The sequence below is a fragment of the Bactrocera neohumeralis genome, unplaced genomic scaffold (genome assembly GCF_024586455.1).
Source record: "Bactrocera neohumeralis isolate Rockhampton unplaced genomic scaffold, APGP_CSIRO_Bneo_wtdbg2-racon-allhic-juicebox.fasta_v2 ctg4329, whole genome shotgun sequence".
Lineage (NCBI taxonomy): Eukaryota > Metazoa > Arthropoda > Insecta > Diptera > Tephritidae > Bactrocera > Bactrocera neohumeralis.
Window position 1 is genome coordinate 1 of NW_026091375.1, and position 19582 is coordinate 19582.

The 19582-nt window shown below is 35.5% G+C and overlaps 1 protein-coding gene across 1 annotated transcript; it reads left to right on the plus strand.

Moving 5' to 3' along the window:
- Nucleotides 1–5997: 5997 nt before the first annotated feature.
- On the plus strand, nucleotides 5998–7011 carry LOC126767147 (uncharacterized). Its single transcript, XM_050484738.1, has one exon. The coding sequence runs from the start codon at nucleotides 5998–6000 to the stop codon at nucleotides 7009–7011; it is 1014 nt and encodes a 337-aa protein (XP_050340695.1).
- Nucleotides 7012–19582: the final 12571 nt, after the last annotated feature.

The window sequence follows — 19582 nt, forward strand, 5'->3', positions numbered from 1 at the left end:
GGGACAGATATACTTTTTATGTAACGCTGCTGAACAGGCGCAACGAGATGTATGTTCACATGTATACGTACGTGAGGGAAGAAGTGGGTAGAATCTTCGCGGCCTATGGCAAACTGCCAACATGTTTACCTACTGATTCACTGGTTTTTACCCGCTCATAGTTGGCAGGAATTTCCGTTGACACGGACAACCAATGGCGAAGGCTCATGTTTTTGCCTTCATGTCAAAGTCAATCTGTTGTTGGTCGAAAATCCGTGCTGTGCCGAAAAAATAAGCTTGGAAAGATCGTCGAGCTGTCACCGCTTTCTTTGCGCTCTAACAGCTTCGCCCAGAAACTAGCGTAAATATATGTATTTAATATGAGAGTGTATACATATCGACGCAGATTTTTTGAGCCACGGAAAAATATTTTAGAAATGACAAATATTTTAAGTCAACAAGACTTTTCCACTTTTGTCCCTTCATTCTGCGTTTAACGAGTTTACGGAGTTGTCAGTTTTCCCTTCTGAACAAACTTCAGAAAGTTGTTCAATTTATGAGTTTTAGCGTTTGCCATCGTTGCGAAAAGCCGCTTGTAGGCAAACGCATGCTCGGGGAGAAGTGAAGCTGGTTGCTTTCATGAATGAAGCGAGTTGCTTGTTGAATGGGCTTAAGTTCATGAAAACGAAAATGTTTTTGTTTTTAAAATTACTACATTTGAAAAAGCACAAATTTGGGCATCGACTATTTGGCTGCCATATTGATTTGTGACGCTGCTGATGGTGTTTTGAAACGATTGTTGTTTTTGTAGTTGTTTGCTTGTTATTACTGATAATATTATTATTAATTATTATTAAAAATCAATTATGATTTTTTCGTAAGCCCAAATGTTTAAAAGATATTAACAGTTAAAGTTTGGTTATTTTTGAGAAATTTTTTTTTTCTTATGAATTTTAAAACTCAATGAAAAAAATTATTATGAATGATGAAACTCACAGTTTTGTAGGAAATTTACTGCTCTATAAAAATGGTCTGTTTTGATTTTCCGATTAAGTTAAGCGTTTCCGAGATATTCATCGTCAAACATCAATGCATATTAAGGTGGATCAAAAACAAAATTTTTTTTTTGTTTGATACTCTGAAAAATAGGTTCAGAGACACTTCTAAGAAAGCCTCTCCAAAACCTTATTCATAATGATTTTTCATTGAGTTATAAAATTCATAAGAAATAAAAAATTTTCCGAAATATAATCAAACTTCAGCCGTTAATATCTTTTAAACCGTTGGGTTTACGAAAAAAATCATAATAGACCTTTTGTAGAGCATTCAATTTGCTACAAAATCCAAGGAACAAGGTATTTCATCAAGTAGTTGGAAGCGAGATATAAATTTTCCTATCTGAAAAATAATAAAAAAATATAAAACTGTATGTAGAGGCCCTTCCCGTTACAATTAAAAACTCATGTTTGGAGAGGCTTTCTTAGAGGTGTCTAAGAACCTATTTATTCCAAGTACGAAACGAAAAAAATTTTTTTTTTTGATCACTCTAATATACATACAGTACATATATCGAATATAAAATAATTAAAAAAGTATTTAATATATTATATTATTACATTAACTACAAATATTTTTTGATAAGTAAATTAATTAAAATGTATTCAGTTGCACCTGTTTTCATAAATATCCACAAAAGGATTCATATGAATACATGTTTATAAAACGTATAAAAATATAAGTAAAAGAGCTAACAAACGTATGTATTAGCAAAGTTTTTAAGATTTTTATTATTTTCAATGATTCGTATGCGTAAATTCATGAAAATACCCCCCACAGTATAAAGTTAAAAATTAATAACCAACTATCATAAAATAATATCAAATTTGAACTTCAAACAAGTATATGTATATATAGTTTGAGCATAATTTTTATTCCATGCTCAGCTCTGTTCAACGCAACTGTTAAGATTTCTCCTGTCAAGCTGGCAGTGGCGAAACTCCCTCATCTCGACCTAGTTAGCCAAAAGTATAGAACATTTATCATAGTGAAGGTTCACCGTGCGGAGAACGTAAAAATTATGCTCATAACTATATATTGCTGTTACAGACGTTTGTTAGCTCTTTTGTATATTTTTATACTTTTACATGCAGGCATGTGTATTTACATACAATGTCTGTCGCAAAAGAAACAGAACTTTTTAAATATAACTGTTTCTGGTGGCGTCACCTATAGGTGGGTATATGAAATAAAAAGTTCGATCTCTTGTTGACATTTCGTAAAAAAGTTTACGACAATTGGATAACTACAATCAATGTTATCGATCAAAAAGTGACAACAGCTTTTGGTCATCGGTCGTAAAATGCAAAGAGCAAATATTAAATTTTGTTTTAAACTTGGGAAAACGTTTACTGAAACATTTCAAATGATGAAAAAAGTTTATGGTGATCAGTGCCTATCCCGTAGTAATGTACATGAGTGGTTTAAGCGATTCCAAGAAGGTCGTGAGGACCTCTGTAATGATCAGAAGTCGGTCGTCTTCAGAAGTAAAAATAAAGACAATGCTGATTTGTTTTTATGATTCCGAGGTATTGTACACCGAGTTCGTCCCACCTGGCCAAACGATTATTACTGCTGTGTTTTACCTTGGTCTTCTTTTGCATCTTTTTGTCACGCATTCGACGTTCTGATCTGGCACCTGTGATTTTTACCTATTTGGAAAACTTTATTTGCCCATAAAAGGACACTGGTTTCAGGACATTTCAGCTATCCAAAAGGCGACGACCGATATTCTCAAGAGCATTCCGAAAAATGACCTTAAACACTCATTTGGAATGCTAATTGACCGGGCTAGACGCTGTATCGAAGCTTTAAGAAAATTATTTTGAATAAGAAAATATAACTTTTGAAAAATATTAGTTTTTTGTTGTTTTTTAACAGTCCTATTTTTTTTGCGACAGACCTTGTATACTGAATTCTTTGTGTGAATATTTATGAATACGGGGAGGTGCAATTGAACACACTTGAATTAAATTACTTTTTCAAAAGCAATATTCGTATTTAATGTCAAAATAAGGGCTATTTTTAATTATTTCTTCTATTTGATATATTCATACTTATGTGCATACTTCATTACATATGTATGTAACATACCTATAATATTATAATATAGTAAAAAACTGAATATATTATTATAGTGGTAAATATAAGAATAATCCTATCATTTATTATCCAAAACTTATATTCACATGTATCATGACCATATTTCGCTTTCATGAATTCAGACCATATTATCACTTATCAGTAATAACATGTGAGCGCTGCTCATATACGTAGCCTTTAGATAAATATGTGCGTATGGCATTGACACGCAAATTATGCATACGCAAACAGATATGCGTACACATGTAGATATGTCATCAGCAAAAATTACAAACATTGTTCTACAAAAACAACAATTGTCTCAAATAACATCAGCTGCGTCACAACTCAATATGGCAGCCAAAGAGTCGATGCCCAAATTTTGTAGGAAAACACTCAAAGTGGCAAAAGCTAAAAATTATAAATTGAACAACTTTCTGATGTTTATTCACAGAAAGAAGTGAGAGAGAAGTGGCAACATGGCTGTTATCGATTTATAATATTTGTCAATCCTAAAATATTTTTCCGTGGCCTGGCAAAAATTTGCGTCGATATGTATGCAAGCTCATACATATCTATACATATTTACGCAAGCTTATTATGAAGCTGTTCGAGCAGCAAGGAAGCGGTAACAATCGGCGATCGTTTGATAGGCACAGCTCAGATTTTCTATCAACAACAAATCTGTGGTTGTGCGGTGAATTCCTTACTTCAATTCTAACAATTGTTCAATATCAACCTACCTTCTCTATGCTTTAAGTTCTCTGATCAAAGAACTTATTTTTCTTCGATATTCCCTGATTGGGCACACATGCTATCATTATATGTAGTAAATACATATATTTATTTCTCTTCGTATTTTCTAGTTGAGTATGTGAGAGAACTGTAAACAATGTTAACATTTCACAGCGTGAATTCCATGGTTGTGGTGTGAATTCCGTGGAAGAGAACACTTCAGCTCTGAATGTTTTCGATTTAGTACTCGCCTTTTGAAGCAGAGGACCTCTACTCCGTTGGAAGATGAAGTGGAGATGGGCCTGAATGCACTGGTATCTCGAATTGGCTAAATATCGAAACGATACCCGAAACCCCGTAAGTGGTGTCTACGTCAGTAAGAAGAAATACGTATAGAAAAAGCAACACATTATATCACTTCTTTTATATAATTTATGATGAAATAAAAAGACTAACAATAACATTTTTAGTATGATTGTTTTGAGATATTTGCGAATGGTCCGATTTTTATACGAATAGAACGTGTTATTACGTCAATGGTTTGACGAGGAGTGACTTAAATTAATTCCATTGTTGTTCTACGCGAATTGGTACAGCACCGCCGCCCACAGCCTCACAAATTTCATTTTTGATCAGCTTTTTCAACTTCACGATTTTTTTTGTTTTGGTTAAATGAAGCTTAAAATCTCACCTTTCCAAGTCAACTGGAAGTTTGAAAATATTTGTATTAGTTATATGGGGACTAAAGGAGGCATTGACCCGATTTTATCCGTTTGTAGAATGAGGTCATGCTGTCATCACAACAGTACTTGTATTTCTCCCGAATTCAAAAAAAACCCAAATGCACTGCAGTCTAGATATTTGGTGTCTGCTTCCTTGAAATAGAGCTGCAAAACTATCGATAGACGGACTGTTCGATAGTTTCTAAAAATACTTTCGATACTTTACCCTGTGAAATCTACTTACTTTTCGTTGGTTTAAATTAAGAGACCTTGGCTGTGTACACTTAATTTTTATGAAACAATCTTTGGATTTATGTATAAAACAAACATGAGCAATAACAGAAACACACAAAATTATAAATAAATGAAAGTTTACTATTAGTTATACATTATATTTTATTTGACATGTTTTGTATCAATTGAAAATTCTAATTTTTTTAATCATTTATGTAGTTTATTGGGTATAAAAATAAATAATGGTAGTTGAACTGCTCCTAAACGGCTGGACCGATTTTGATGAAATTTTTTGTGTGTGTTCAAGGAGATTCGAGAATGGTTTAGATTCACAATTTGGTCCACTGGAAAATGTTTTTTTAAATTAATTTTTCATTTTTAATCATTTAATTATCCAATATTCAAACCTTAAATTGGCGTAAACGTGCATTAAACAAAACGATGCCAAAGTAAAAGGCGACATCTGTAGACAATTTTTCATAATGTGGACAGAGTTGTTCGTTCTTAAGTAATAAATTGGGTGATTCAATATATCTATGGGTAGCTATAATTTTTATTCCTACCTGCTAACTATTGGTATCTTGACAGGCAATTTAAAATTGCAAAAGATCTGGCATAAAAAATAGCGGCATAACTGAAGTGTTGATAAAAAGGTATATTATAAAAATAAAGTACATTTTCAAAATAACATTTTTCCAAAAAATTAATATTTAGTTTAATATTGTTAATTTACAGAAAAATTATGCAAATTGGGTTGGGAATATATCATTGCTAATTTTAAATTTATTATTTTAATTGGTATATAAAATTTATGCCACCATTATTACATAGTAGTCCAAAAATATGAATTCTTATTTTTCCCCGAAATATACATTTGTAAAAAAAAGGATCTTTATCCTTTTTGTATTTTCAACATAAAAGATTTAAGGAGTTCAAGAGCTCAAAACGTGCGCTACATCAGCTACCTACCCGACGGCATTTCACAAATGATAAAATAAATTTTTCAAGAGCTTCTGTCGAGAATTCATACCTGGGTGAAGATTCATAAAGGACAGTTCGGCTGGACACATTTGTTACTTTTTGTACTTTCTTCTCAAAACTATTTATTTTGGAATTTGTTACTATTACGAAGTACATATTTTACATAATCCTTTATAGATTCATTGTATATATTATTTCTACAAAAAAAATGCCACGTCTTCGTGGAAGAGCAAAAAACATTGGTCGACGTTCTCATAATCCGCAAATTGCCCGTAACCACCGATTGAACAGAACAGTAGAAGAGCACTTGACAACTAATGCCAATGTAAGAGAACAAATAGCAAACTCACGTGCAAATGAGAATTCAGAGCAACGCAATCAACGTCTTCGTGCTAATACATTAAGGCAACGAGAGGCACGTCAACGAGTGTCCGACGCTCACAGAGCAAATGAACGACAGCGGAACCAAAATCGTCGAGCACTGACACGAGCATCATTCAACCGTCTTGCTTTTGAATATGATCCTGAAGTAGACAATTCATCACATTCGCCAATTATGATTGGTAGTATGGACAATGAATGTCAATATTGTCATGCTTTTAAATACAAAGGTGAATCGGCCGGTTTATGTTGCACATCTGGAAAAATTTCTCTGCCATCACTAAGTCCGCCACCAGAACCTTTAAAAACGCTATTAGCTGGAAACACATCTCAATCAAAGTTATTTTTGCGTAAAATCCGTAATTTTAATTCTTGCTTCCAAATGACCTCTTTTGGAGCAACAAAAATTGTTCATAATGAAGATGGTCGCAATTTTGAATCTACATTCAAGATTCAAGGTCAAGTCTACCACCAAATAGGTTCATTGCTTCCAATGCCTGATGCCGATCCAAAATTCTTACAAATTTGCTTCATGGGCGATGAGGAAAAACAAGCTAATACACGCTGTGCATATAATCGTATAGAGCAGATAGAGGAGCGAGAAATCGTTGAAATTTTGGAAACGTTCTTGCAAAGCAATAACCAATTAGTACGATTATTCAAGTCTCTTTCAAACAGACTGCAAAACGACAACTGCGTCATTGTCATTAAAGCGGACAAAGTGCCTAATAGAGAGCACGCAGGCACATATAATGTTCCAACTGTGAATGAAGTTGCAGTTGTTATGGCTGGTGATCCAACTGAACATCGAGATATACGTACATATACAACGCAGAGATAACACAGTGCAAATAATTCAAGACAATCATCGTTCCTATGATGCACTGCAGTATCCGTTGATATTTTGGGAAGGAGAAGATGGATATCATTTAAATATTAAACAAAGTAATCCAACTACAGTTGAAGTACTGACCAAGAAAGTTAGTGTAATGAACTTCTATGCATACCGGTTGATGATTCGTGCTAATGAAGATAATAACATTCTCCGATGCCGACAGCTATTTCATCAGTATGTTGTCGATATGTATGCGAAAATTGAAAGTGAGAGATTACGATACATTAAGTTTAATCAAGCAAAACTTCGTTCTGAGGAGTACGTTCATTTGCGTGACGCCATTATTGGTAACGTAGATGGAACAAATAACATTAACAATATCGGCACCACATATATTCTTCCATCATCATATACTGGTAGTCCGCGCCATATTCAAGACGCCATGACTTATTTACGTACTTACGGTCGGACAGATTTTTCATCACATTTACATGTAATCCAAACTGGGATGAAGTTAAAAGTTTGTTGATGCCAGGTCAAACGTCGATGCATCGCCACGATATCACAGCACGCGTGTTCAAAAAAAATTAAAATCTTTCATAAATTTAATTACACATCATTCAGTATTTGGCGAAACACGTTGCTGGCTTTATTCTGTAGAATGGCAAAAACGAGGATTGCCACATGCGCATATTTTGATTTGGTTAGTAGATAAAGTGCGCCCAGAAGAAATCGACCATATTATTTCAGCGGAAATTCCCGATCCGAATGTTGATCAAGAATTATTTGATATTGTGACTACTAACATGATTCATGGGGCCATGTGGTACTTTAAATATGATGTCATCATGTATGGATAATGGAAAATGTACTAAACGTTTTCCAAAACCATGTACAGCTGATACCATCACCAATATCGATGGTTACCCATCTTACCGTCGTAGAGACGTAGACAATGGAGGTCAATCATATGAGTTGCGTCTGTCAAATGGTGTAAGAGTAGATATTGATAATCGTTGGGTGGTCCCATATTCACCATTGCTGTGTAAAACTTACAAAGCACATATAAACGTTGAATTATGTAGTTCGGTAAAGTCTATTAAGTACATTTGTAAGTACGTTCATAAGGGCAGTGATAAAGCTATATTTGCTGTTCAAAATGTTAACGACAATGACGAAATCACACGTTATCAAATGGGCCGATACATTAGTAGTAACGAAGCAATTTGGCGCATTTTTAGTTTTCCTATACATGAAAGAGAACCAGCCGTTATACACTTGGCTGTGCACCTTGAAAATGGACAGCGTGTTTACTTCACAGAACAGACTGCTATACAGCAAGCTTTAACAGCTCCAAAAACTACTCTTACTGAATTTTTCAATCTTTGTTATCGACAGGATGTTGTTGGTCAATTTGCAAAAACATTAATGTACACTGACTTTCCTAAATATTTTATATCGAATAAACAATCAAAACATTGGGAACCACGAAAACGAGGCATTCCAGTCCCAGGATTTCACAATATATTTATGGCAAATACTTTAGGCCGACTCTACACAGTTCATCCTAAGCAACGTGAATGCTTTTTCCTACGTTTGTTATTGATCAACATTCCTGGACCAACATCCTTCCAATCTTTGCGTACAGTCAATAGTACTGTATGCAATACTTTCTTCGATGCCTGTCGTGAGTTACGTTTATTGGAAGATGATAATCATTGGGATCTCACGCTTGCAGATGCAGCACTGAGCTCATCGCCGCACCAAATTCGTCAATTATTTTCAATAATATTAACAACGTGTTTTCCATCTGAAGCATCTGCACTGTGGAACAAATATAAAGACTCAATGAGTGAAGATATTTTGCATCGTATTAGAATAACCAATCAAAATGTCAATATTGAATTCTCCGCTGAGATATATAATGAAGCAGTAATATTTATTGAAGATTTTTGTATTTCGATTTCAAACACGCCGCTCATACAGTTTGGCATGCCAGCGCCCAGCCGCCCAGCAGCAGATATCATTAACAGCGATGTTCAGCGTGAACAGCAATTTGATATAAACTCTTTGGCTACTTTTGTTGCTAATAACGAACAATTGCTTACTGCTGAGCAACGAAATGTATACGATAAAATCAACCTATCAATAGCAGCACAACAAGGAGGTTTCTATTATTTGGATGCACCAGGTGGTACTGGCAAAACATTCCTTATCTCACTGATACTTGCGAGCATTCGTTCACAAAATCACATTGCATTGGCGTTTGCTTCATCAGGTATTGCAGCCACTCTTCTTGATGGTGGTCGAACTGCCCACTCAGCACTGAAATTACCTTTAAATATTCATACAAATCCCGACGCAATGTGTAACATAAAAAACATTCAGGAATGGCTGAAGTTCTGAGAAAGTGCAAAATTATTATATGGGATGAAAGCACAATGGCCCATAAGCATTCGCTAGAGGCACTCGATAGAACCCTGAGAGATATAAGGAATAATCGTAGGCTTTTTGGTGGTGCTCTGATTTTGGTGTCTGGTGATTTTAGACAAACCTTGCCTGTCATCCCACGAGCAACATATGCGGACGAAATAAATGCATGTTTGAAAGAGTCCTATCTATGGCGACATGTCAGTAAATTAAACCTTACAATCAATATGCGTGTTCAACTCCAAAATGACCCATCAGCGTTACGATTTTCTGAACAATTGCTAAATATTGGTAATGATGAAATTCAATTGTATGGAGATACGCAATATATTCAACTTCCAGAAAACTTTTGCACTATGGTGGCTACCAAAGAAGAGTTGATGCAAAGTATTTTTCCAGAGATACAATATAATTATACAAACCATACATGGCTACGTGAGCGAGCTATTTTAGCTGCAAAAAATGTAGATGTTGACACGATCAATTTCAAAATACAACAGTCACTGCCTGGTAATGAATTTACATTTAAATCAATTGACACTGTTGTTGATCCAGATGAAGTTGTCAACTATCCTGTTGAATTTTTAAATTCACTGGATTTAACTGGAATGCCACCACATTACTTGCGATTAAAGATTGGCTCACCTATAATTTTGCTTCGAAATTTGAATGCGCCAAAATTGTGTAATGGTACGCGATTAGTCATAAAAAAATCATGGGTAACATTCTTGAAGCCACAATTTTGAGTGGAAAATTTCAAGGTGAAGATGTACAATTGAATTGAATTCCAATGATTCCTTCAGATTCGCCGATACCATGTAAATGTTTACAATTTCCAATCCGCTTGGCATTTGCTATGACTATTAATAAGACACAAGGTCAAACGATGACGATATGTGGACTAGATTTAGAAAATCCGTGTTTTTCTTATGGCCAATTATACGTTGCGTGCTCGAGGTTGGGAAAACCATCGAATTTATTTATTTATACCTCTCAAGGATTTACCAAAAATATTGTACATCCGATGGCATTACGATAATTTCAGTATTTGTAGATAATTAACTCTGAGAATAAATACCCGTTATAGAATAGTTTAAGATCCAACTTTTTCACTAAACGACTTCAAGTTTTTATTCAACACAGCTTCGACATTTAACATCGATGCCGTACGTGAACTGATAATGCAAGACCGTCATGTAACATACCTTCAGATAGAGGCATACCTCTGCATTTCTCTCACCAGCATACATTGTATATTGCATGAACACCTGGCCGTAGAAAAGGTTTGTTCTCGTTGGATCCCGCACAATTTGACAATCGCTCAAAAAAAGGCTCGTGTGGATTGGTGTAAGGAAAAAATACGATCGCGGTGCTTCAAAAGACGCTTATAAGATCGTAACAAGTGACGAATCATGGATCTATGCGTATGAGCCCGAAACAAAACAGCAATCCACAAAAAAAAAAAAATAAAAAAACATTTGCGTTGATAAATACGCCTATTTACATTATTAGGCCAGAAATATATATAGCAACCTACGTATGTATTAAAAAAGGGGTAAGTATAATCATTTTCAACTTTCGTTAAATATTGTAACAGATTATGGTAAGTATTAAGGTAAGTAATAGAACATTAAGCTATTTTATAATAAATTTTCTTAATTTAATTTTTAACAATTCAATATTTTACAATTCATTTCATTATTTTTATTTTAGATATAGATATGTCGCTTGACGCAACAGTCGTTTTGAACGTTTTTCGTTCTGACTAGTGTTTTATCTACCATTTCTGCAATTTCATATTAGGTAGTAAGAAATTCTTTTATTTGCTGCCACGTTGGACACTTTCTTCGTGATGAGAGCGATTGCTCCCACAAAAGTAACGATTTTTCTGGTAATGCAGCTGTGCATATATTTACCAGAATGGGGTCCCAATTATTTGTGGGAATATTCTGTAAAACAATTTGAAACGGTGGATTGAAACTTTATGAATTCTTCACTTGTTTCTTTTTGAATTTTTGGTAAATTCATAAGTATTGTTACTTGTTTTTCGACCAATACCCTCTCGTTTTTGTAACGTGCTTTTAGAGCTTCCCAAGCAAAATTGAAATTTTCGTCATTGAGAGCGAACTGTTTGACTATTACGCCTGCTTGGCCTTTGGTTTTGTATCTGAGGTGATAGAATTTCTGCGCTTGTGATAATTTAGTGTGGTTTATGTACACGGCTGTAAACATGTCCCGGAAGGAGGGCCACTGTTCATAACCACCATGAAATATATCTGTGTTGCATACTGGCACTTTAAGAAGAATGCCTGAACTTGCCTCTTGGGCTTGTCTTTATGGCTGCTCTACTCTCGGTTGTGAAGTAGGTGCAATTGATTTCGTTAATTTTAGTTGATCAGAGTTAATGGCTTTTGTCTCTCCGTATTAGTCTACGCAATTTTCGAATTTGGCGTAAGCCGAGGATTTAAAATTTTCTGGTAGATCTGAGTCGTCAGATTCTACGATTGCGTCATATGCCGCTTGTCTTTTTTAATTTCTAATATCGATTCAGAATTATCTTAAATCGCTGAAGATGAGAATCGAATGCAGTATCGAATTCTTTATATCTTTCACCCTTTTTTGTTTTGTAGCACCTTGCGTTGAGCGTGTAGCTTCTGCACGTGTACACGGACTTTTTAAAGTTATACTTCCTATGCGAGTTCGGAAAAGGTTGCGTTAAATGTTTAACGCTTACATATCGAACATCTTCGCCGACAAGCAAGCGACAATCGGCGATCGTTTGTTAGTTTCTTTCGGCACAGCTCGGATTTTCTACCAGCAACACAATGGTGTGACGCTTTGTCGGCTTGTCAGTGCTACGACACATTGACTCTTTAACAAAGCGTGAGTTTCGGCCATGCGAAAGATGCATGCGACACTTGTTATTATGAATGTATGTACATATGTATGTATGTGGCTTGCATTTTCTTTCGTAAACATACAGACAAATGTGCCAAAGAAATAACCCTGCTAACCACGGCTACCCACTTGAGTCAAATATTTCAATACAACTACACATTTGTTCTCTATGCACTAACACCAAATGTGCGTTTCGGGTTATTTTTTGTTTACCTAAATGCGATGAAAAAAGTTTCTTTCATTTCTTGATTTATTTGAATGATTGCGAAGGAGAAAACATGATTGTCAATAGTGCCAAAAGAAAATCCCAAAAGGGTTAATAAACAAACGATTGAAAGACCCATGTCATTCGTGATCGTACCATTGTAAAGGAGGCTCGTGCAACAAGAAGGTAAGTGAATGATTTTAATGTGATTTTGTTTTTAATAATTTGCAAATAATATCATCAGAAGCAGCAATACAAATTGTAAAGTATGTATGTGAGAAAAAGTGTGTGTTGTTTGAAATTGGATTGCGTAGTCCAATATAGTACGCAAAAATAATTACATATGTACATAAGTATGTATTTTATGCGTTTAAGGTGGTTTTCACAATCCAATATAATATGTGAAAACAAAAGTTTGTTTTATATTTTAAATTATCAGATAATATTAATATTTCTTTCAGATATTATTATGATTTTTATTTAATTAATCTTTGCTTTCAGAGTAAATTCTATTCGTATTTAATATATTTTATTTTTTCAGATATTATTATCATTTTATACAATTAATCTTTCTTTTTCTTTTAGATATTACAAATTCAATGTAATTATTATTTATTTTCAGATTTTAATAACCTTTATTTTGTTTCAATCTTTTTTCAGATATTTGTCTTTTATTTTCAGGTATCAATAATGTTTTTCTTTATTAAATTTTTTTGTTCAGATATTAAATATTTTTTTAAATTAAATATATTTTTATTTATATAAACTGTAAAAAAATTTTTGTAAACATATAAAAAACAAAATAAAATATAAATTTTAAAAATGAAAAAGTTTAGTTTGAAATTTTAGAAGTTGGAATCAAAAAATGCAACACTGCATCAGCTATTTAAAAATAGAAAATGCAACCCTGCATCAGCCGTCGATTGGGGATATTAGAGCAGGACAGATATACTTTTTATACTCTCGCAACAATGTTGCTAAGGAGAGTATTATAGTTTTGTTCACATAACGGTTGTTTGTAAGTCCTAAAACTAAAAGAGTCAGATATAGGGTTATATATACCAAAGTGATCAGGGTGACGAGTAGAGTTTAAATCCGGATGTCCGTCTGTCCGTCCGTCTGTCCGTCGGTGCAAGCTGTAACTTGAGTAAAAATTGAGATATCATGATAAAACTTGGTACACGTATTTCTTTCCTTCCATAAGAAGGTTAAGTTCGAAATGGGCAAAATCAGCCTACTGCCACGCCCACAAAATGGTGGAAACCGAAAACCTATAAAGTGTCATAACTAAGCCATAAATAAAGATATTAAAGTGAAATTTGGCACAAAGGATCGCATTAGGAAGGGGCATATTTGGACGCAATTTTTTTGGAAAAGTGGGCGTGGCTCCGCCCCCTTCTAAGTTTTTTGTACATATCTCATGAACTACTATAGCTATGTCAACCAAACTCTACAGAGTCGTTTTCTTCAGGTATTTCCATAAACAGTTAAAAATGGAAGAAATCGGATAATAACCACGCCCATCTCCCATACAAAGGTTATGTTGAAAATCACTAAAAGTCCGTTAACCGACTAACAAAAAACGTCAGAAAGACTAAATTTTACGGAAGAAATGGCAGAAGGAAGCTGCACCCAGGCTTTTTTTTAAATTGAAAATGGGCGTGGCCTCGCCCACATATGGACCAAAAACCATATCTCAGGAACTACTTAACCGATTTCAATGAAATTCGGTATACATATAATATTTTCTTAACACCCTGATGACACGTACGAAATATGGGTGAAATCGGTTCACAACCACGCCTTCTTCCAATATAACGCTATTTCGAATTCTATCTGATGCCTTCTCTGTATAATATATGTATACATTAGGAACCAATGACGATAGCGGAATAAAACTTTACAAAAATACAGTATTTGAAAAATATATAAATGACGTATAATGAAATCTCGATTATCACTTTATCATGCGAGAGTATAAAATGTTCGGTGACACCCGAACTTAGCCCTTCCTTACTTGTTTTATATGACAATGCTGAATGAGCGCAACAAAGATGTGAGTGGGTAGAATCTTCACGCGTCCTATGGCAAACTGCACATGTTTACCCACATGTTAACCACTGAATATCTGGTTTTTTACCCGCTCATGGTTGGCAGGGAATATACATATGTATGTGCGACAGTTGTTATTATGAATGTATGTATATATGTATGTATGTATGTGGCTCGCATTTGCTTTCACAAACATACAGACAAATGTGCCAAAGAAATAATATATGTAAATGCCATACAAATTCATTTGGTATATATGGAAATGATAACGAATATACATATTTCATGAAGGTCATCAATTTTCTTTGAAGAATGAAGTTCATTTGGCACACTATGTAATAGTCGAAACCAAATATAAATAATATTTGAAACATTAATTTATTTAAAAATTAAAAAATTAAATTAAAGAGAAATAAAATTAAAATTATTGAAGTGAAACTTCTTAGACGACTTCGGAAAAGGTTGCGTTAAACGTTTAACGCTTCAGTGGAGGGGGAATAGCGTTGAACGATTAACGCAACTCGGAAGGAGAAGAGCAACAGAGAAAGATAGAGTGCGAGAGAGAGAGAGAATGAGAGTAAAGCAGAGAACTTAAAGCATTGAGAAGGTGCAGGTTCGACAGCGAACATTTGTTAGATTTGTAGTAAGGAATTCACCTCTTCTTCTTCTTGATTGGCGTAGACACCGCTTACGCGATTATAGCCGAGTTAGCAACAGCGCGCTTGTCGTTTCTTCTTTTCGCTACGTGGCGCCAATTGGATATTCCAAGCGAAGCCAGGTCCTGTGGGTCCAGGTCCTGGCGGGTACTGTGCCGAATACTTTCAGAGCTGGAGTGGTTTCGTCCATTCGGACAACATGACCTAGCCAGCGTAGCCGCTGGTCTTTTAATTCGCTGAACTATGTCAATGTCGTCATATATCTCATACAGCCTATCGTTCCGTCAAATGCGATATTCGCCGTGGCCAACGCGCAAAGGACCCTAAATCTTTTGCAGAACTTTTCTCTCGAAAAGTCGCAACGTCGACTCATCAGTTGTTGTCATCGTCCAAGCCTCTGCACCATATAACAGGACGGGAATTATGAGCGCTCTCATCCGAGGCTGTTTTGTCTTTTTCATTGATACTGTTTTTTTACGTGACGGGTCCCAAACCCACGCACAATCCTGTGGAGGAGATGTTTCGCCTTCTCACTTTAGCTCGCCTTCAAACGGATGTTCTTAGGCTACCCAGAGGATACTTGGTCAAAGACCGGAAGTCGTGAGCTGCTTGAGCCATATGTAAAAGAATCGCTTCTGGCCACTCCCAAGTGAATGGCGATCAGAGAACTTTCCTCACTTGCGTGAACATCTACACATGACTCCATCCTCCCGGATTACTATAGCATATAGTATCCGTATAAACCGAACACATAGTTACTAAAGGAAATGCACCTGTGAAGGGTATATTAGCCACCTGATTAGATATTACTTCTTGGGAGTGATAAGACATTTATGTAAGTCTCCTCTATAGCACGGACTGACGGACGCCTATTCTGCTCTATATATCTAACTTTTGCCGTGACTGACATGTTCGCTGACATCTTTCCAGTTCTCAGTGGACTTACACATAAGTGTCGTCAAATTCTCCACCGTAAAACTACTACGGAGTGTAGATTTAAATTTCTCCCTTGCACTTAAAAAGCGAGGGCAATAGAAGAATACATGCTCAGAGTCTTCAAAGCACTCTGAATACGTCGGATAATTCGGACTAATGTCGTGTTGTAATCTGTACAGGTAGCTTCTAAAGCACCCATGCCCACTTAGTATTTGGGTTAGGTGGAAATCCAGGTCCCCATGTCGTCTATCGATCCAAGAATGGATGTCCGGCATCAGTTTGTAGGTCCACCGTCCTTTGAGTGAGGTTTGCCACCGCTGCTGCCATATCGTTAAGCTTTTCATTCTCTCTTCTCTTTTGGCTCCTATAGATGGCTCTGGTAATTTGTATACTCTTTCGTATTCGTCACCCTGGATGTCAACGGGCATCATACCGGCTATTACTTCAGCTGCATCACTTGAAATTGTTCGGAAAGCACTGATAACTCTTAGTGCAGACAGCCTGTGCACAGTGTGGTTATTTGTCTGGCATATGCTTTGATGCCTAGCGCCTGGATCCATATTGGAGCCGCATATAACATAACCGATCTCATTACCTTTGCGAGTAATAAACGCCGGTTGGAACGCACGCAGCCTTTATTTGCCATCATTCTAGATAAGGCATTCAGGATTTTATTCGCTTTACTTGCAGTGTATTCTAGGTGATCCTTAAATTTGAGCCTTGAGTCTACTATTACTCCCAGATATTTTAGGTGAGGCTCTGAATGAATCTCGCACTCTCCAATGGTTTGACATATTCTTTCTTCCACTTTTCTTGTACTTATGAGCAAGACTTATGTCTTTTGCTCAGCCAGTTCTAAACTCATTGATGAAAACCATTGGCGCAGACCGTTTATGCACTCATTGCATTTGCTCCGGAGGTCGTCGAGGTGTTTAGCCACTGCTACCACAATAAGGTCGTCTGCGTATGCAACCAATTTAATATCTTTCGGTTGGTGTCTCCTTAGCACCCCATCATACATTATGTTCTATAGAAGGGGGCCTAGTACCGAGCCTTGCGGAACTCCACTCGAAATCGAGTAGCTCTTGGTGCCTTCATCTGTATCGAATAATAGTCGCCTGTTTTCGAAATAACTTATGACAATTTCCATCAGATATTGAGGAGCGCTTACGTCATACAGAGCCTTGATTATGTTTGCCCACTTTGCTGAGTTAAAGGCATTCTTTACATCCAGGGTGATCAGTGCAAAATATTTTTTAGTGCCGCCTTTCCATCGCTTTACACTTACTGCGCATTTCGCGGTGTCAACGACATCGTATAGTGCGTCAGTGGTGGACCTCTTTTTCGTAAAGCCGTATTGTCTTTCTGATAATCCGCCGCCTTTCTGGATTGCTATCTCCAAGCGGTTTCTAACTATGCTTTCATATACTTCGCCAATAGTGTCAAGCATGCACAGAGGTCGATATGAAGATGGTTCCTCCGGGGGCTTTTTTGGTTTAGGAAGTAGAACCAATCGCAGGACTCTCCATGGGTCGGCAAATATTCCTTCTTTTAAGCACTCATTGTACATTTTTACGAATAAATTAGGTTTCAGTTTCATGGCTTCTTTTAGGGCTCTGTTTGGAATGCCATCTAATCCCTGCTTTTAATTTTTCCGGCTATGCCCAATATTTCTTCTTCACTAACTAGCCGTGGTGGCTCTATGACTTCGGTTTGAGGCTTAGCATAAGAAATACTGTAGTGTTTTGGAAACAAAGTTTCGACGACATTTCTCATAAAGGATGCACTTTTGGGCTGTTGTGTATTGTTTTTGAATTTTGACATACATAATTTATATGCTGTTCCCCATGGGTCTTCGTTTGCTTCCTCACTTCTTTTTACTGCGACCAATGGCTGACCTCAGAAGCTTCTTTTGACTTTTAAATATATTCCTTAGACTGCTTTCATTTTCTTCACTCTGATTACGTTGTAGGCGGCATCTGTCTGAGTTGCAGAGTTTTCTGAGCCCACCCAGCCAGCATTTACTATCAATTTTAAATGGAAAATTTTCAATAGAAAAATTGATAGAAAACAATCAATTTCTAAATCAATATTCATTGAAAATTGACTGTTCCCTCGGGAGAAAATGGTCGAAAAAATTGAATGATTTTGATTGAGTAATTTTCAGGGTCAATTTTCAGTTTATTTCCAGTAATTTTATTATAAATTTCGATTGTTTTTTCCAGTCAGTTTTCAGACATCTTATTAATCAATATTCATTTTTGGTTTATTTTTAAATTCAAATTTATTTATATTTTAAATTAATTCATTAACATATTTTTCCTTACAGCTCAATACAATCATTTATTTTCAGACAAAGGAAGACGGCGTTTTTTTACTCTTTCGTTTGCATAAACGAAATGTTGATCTAACGGCTTTTTCGCCCACTTGAAACATTTCATGGCAAATATCTAAAGAAAGAGGAAAGAAATGTAGTTATTGTTAAAAGAATTAATACAATATAAAATAATATTACTTTTTATTATTGTTGTAACTAAACATTTTTCCACGCTTGGCTTATCTGCCGTGCCCCTCCACGAAAAAGACATTGCCAACTTGTCTGAAAAAATACGCCTGATTGCTGCTCTTAGAAAAGGGATTGACGCTTCACCCCCAGTCTTCTTAATATATAGTTTCTATAAATAATTCTTTGTTATACATTTGTAACTGGTAAAAGCAACATAACAAGCATTATACATACAAATTTCTCCAACAAATCTGGCTTTTGTAAAAGCTGTGCTTCGAAATCGTCAAGATCCTTCTTATGGTAAAATGGTAGTTGGTCGAATTGTGGGCTTTGACTTTCAGAGGGTTTTCCCCTGTTTTCCAATTTGACCGCAATAACTTCCTCTGTCAGCTTCAACAAATTTATTTTGTTTTCTTCCTTTAGCTCCTTCATGGTTCATATCCATAATTATTTATAGAGCTCATGATGTCAATCAGTTAATTAGTGGTGTGAAATAAAATCCACTTCTAGAAGATTCATTCAAACATATAATCTTGGAAGTTATTTTTTCTTTTGTAAATTTTATTTCCCTATCGTACTGAATGCAAGCCACATAATACAAGTTAAATTTTTACGAACTTTTAGGTGTGCAAAAGTAAGATATTAAATTTTTCAAGACAAGACCGGTGAAAAGTGGAACATTATGGGAATTAATGATTTTTATAATTTGGATAACTGTATTCACAACCAGGCAGATATTATTTGGTTGCTCCAAAGAAAAGAAGTACCCATTTACCTGAACATTTGATATTTGCCCGTTAACTACTTTACCAAATACGACACTTTGATTTTCATCGAGTCTTTTTAAGTGAAAACTACTTTCCACCCGCCTTTTTCAATTTTGAGAAGCAACTT

What these genes read in the sequence shown, in the direction of transcription:
- LOC126767147 (XM_050484738.1), top strand. Translation starts at nt 5,998, where the DNA reads ATGCCACGTCTTCGTGGAAGAGCAAAAAACATTGGTCGACGTTCTCAT.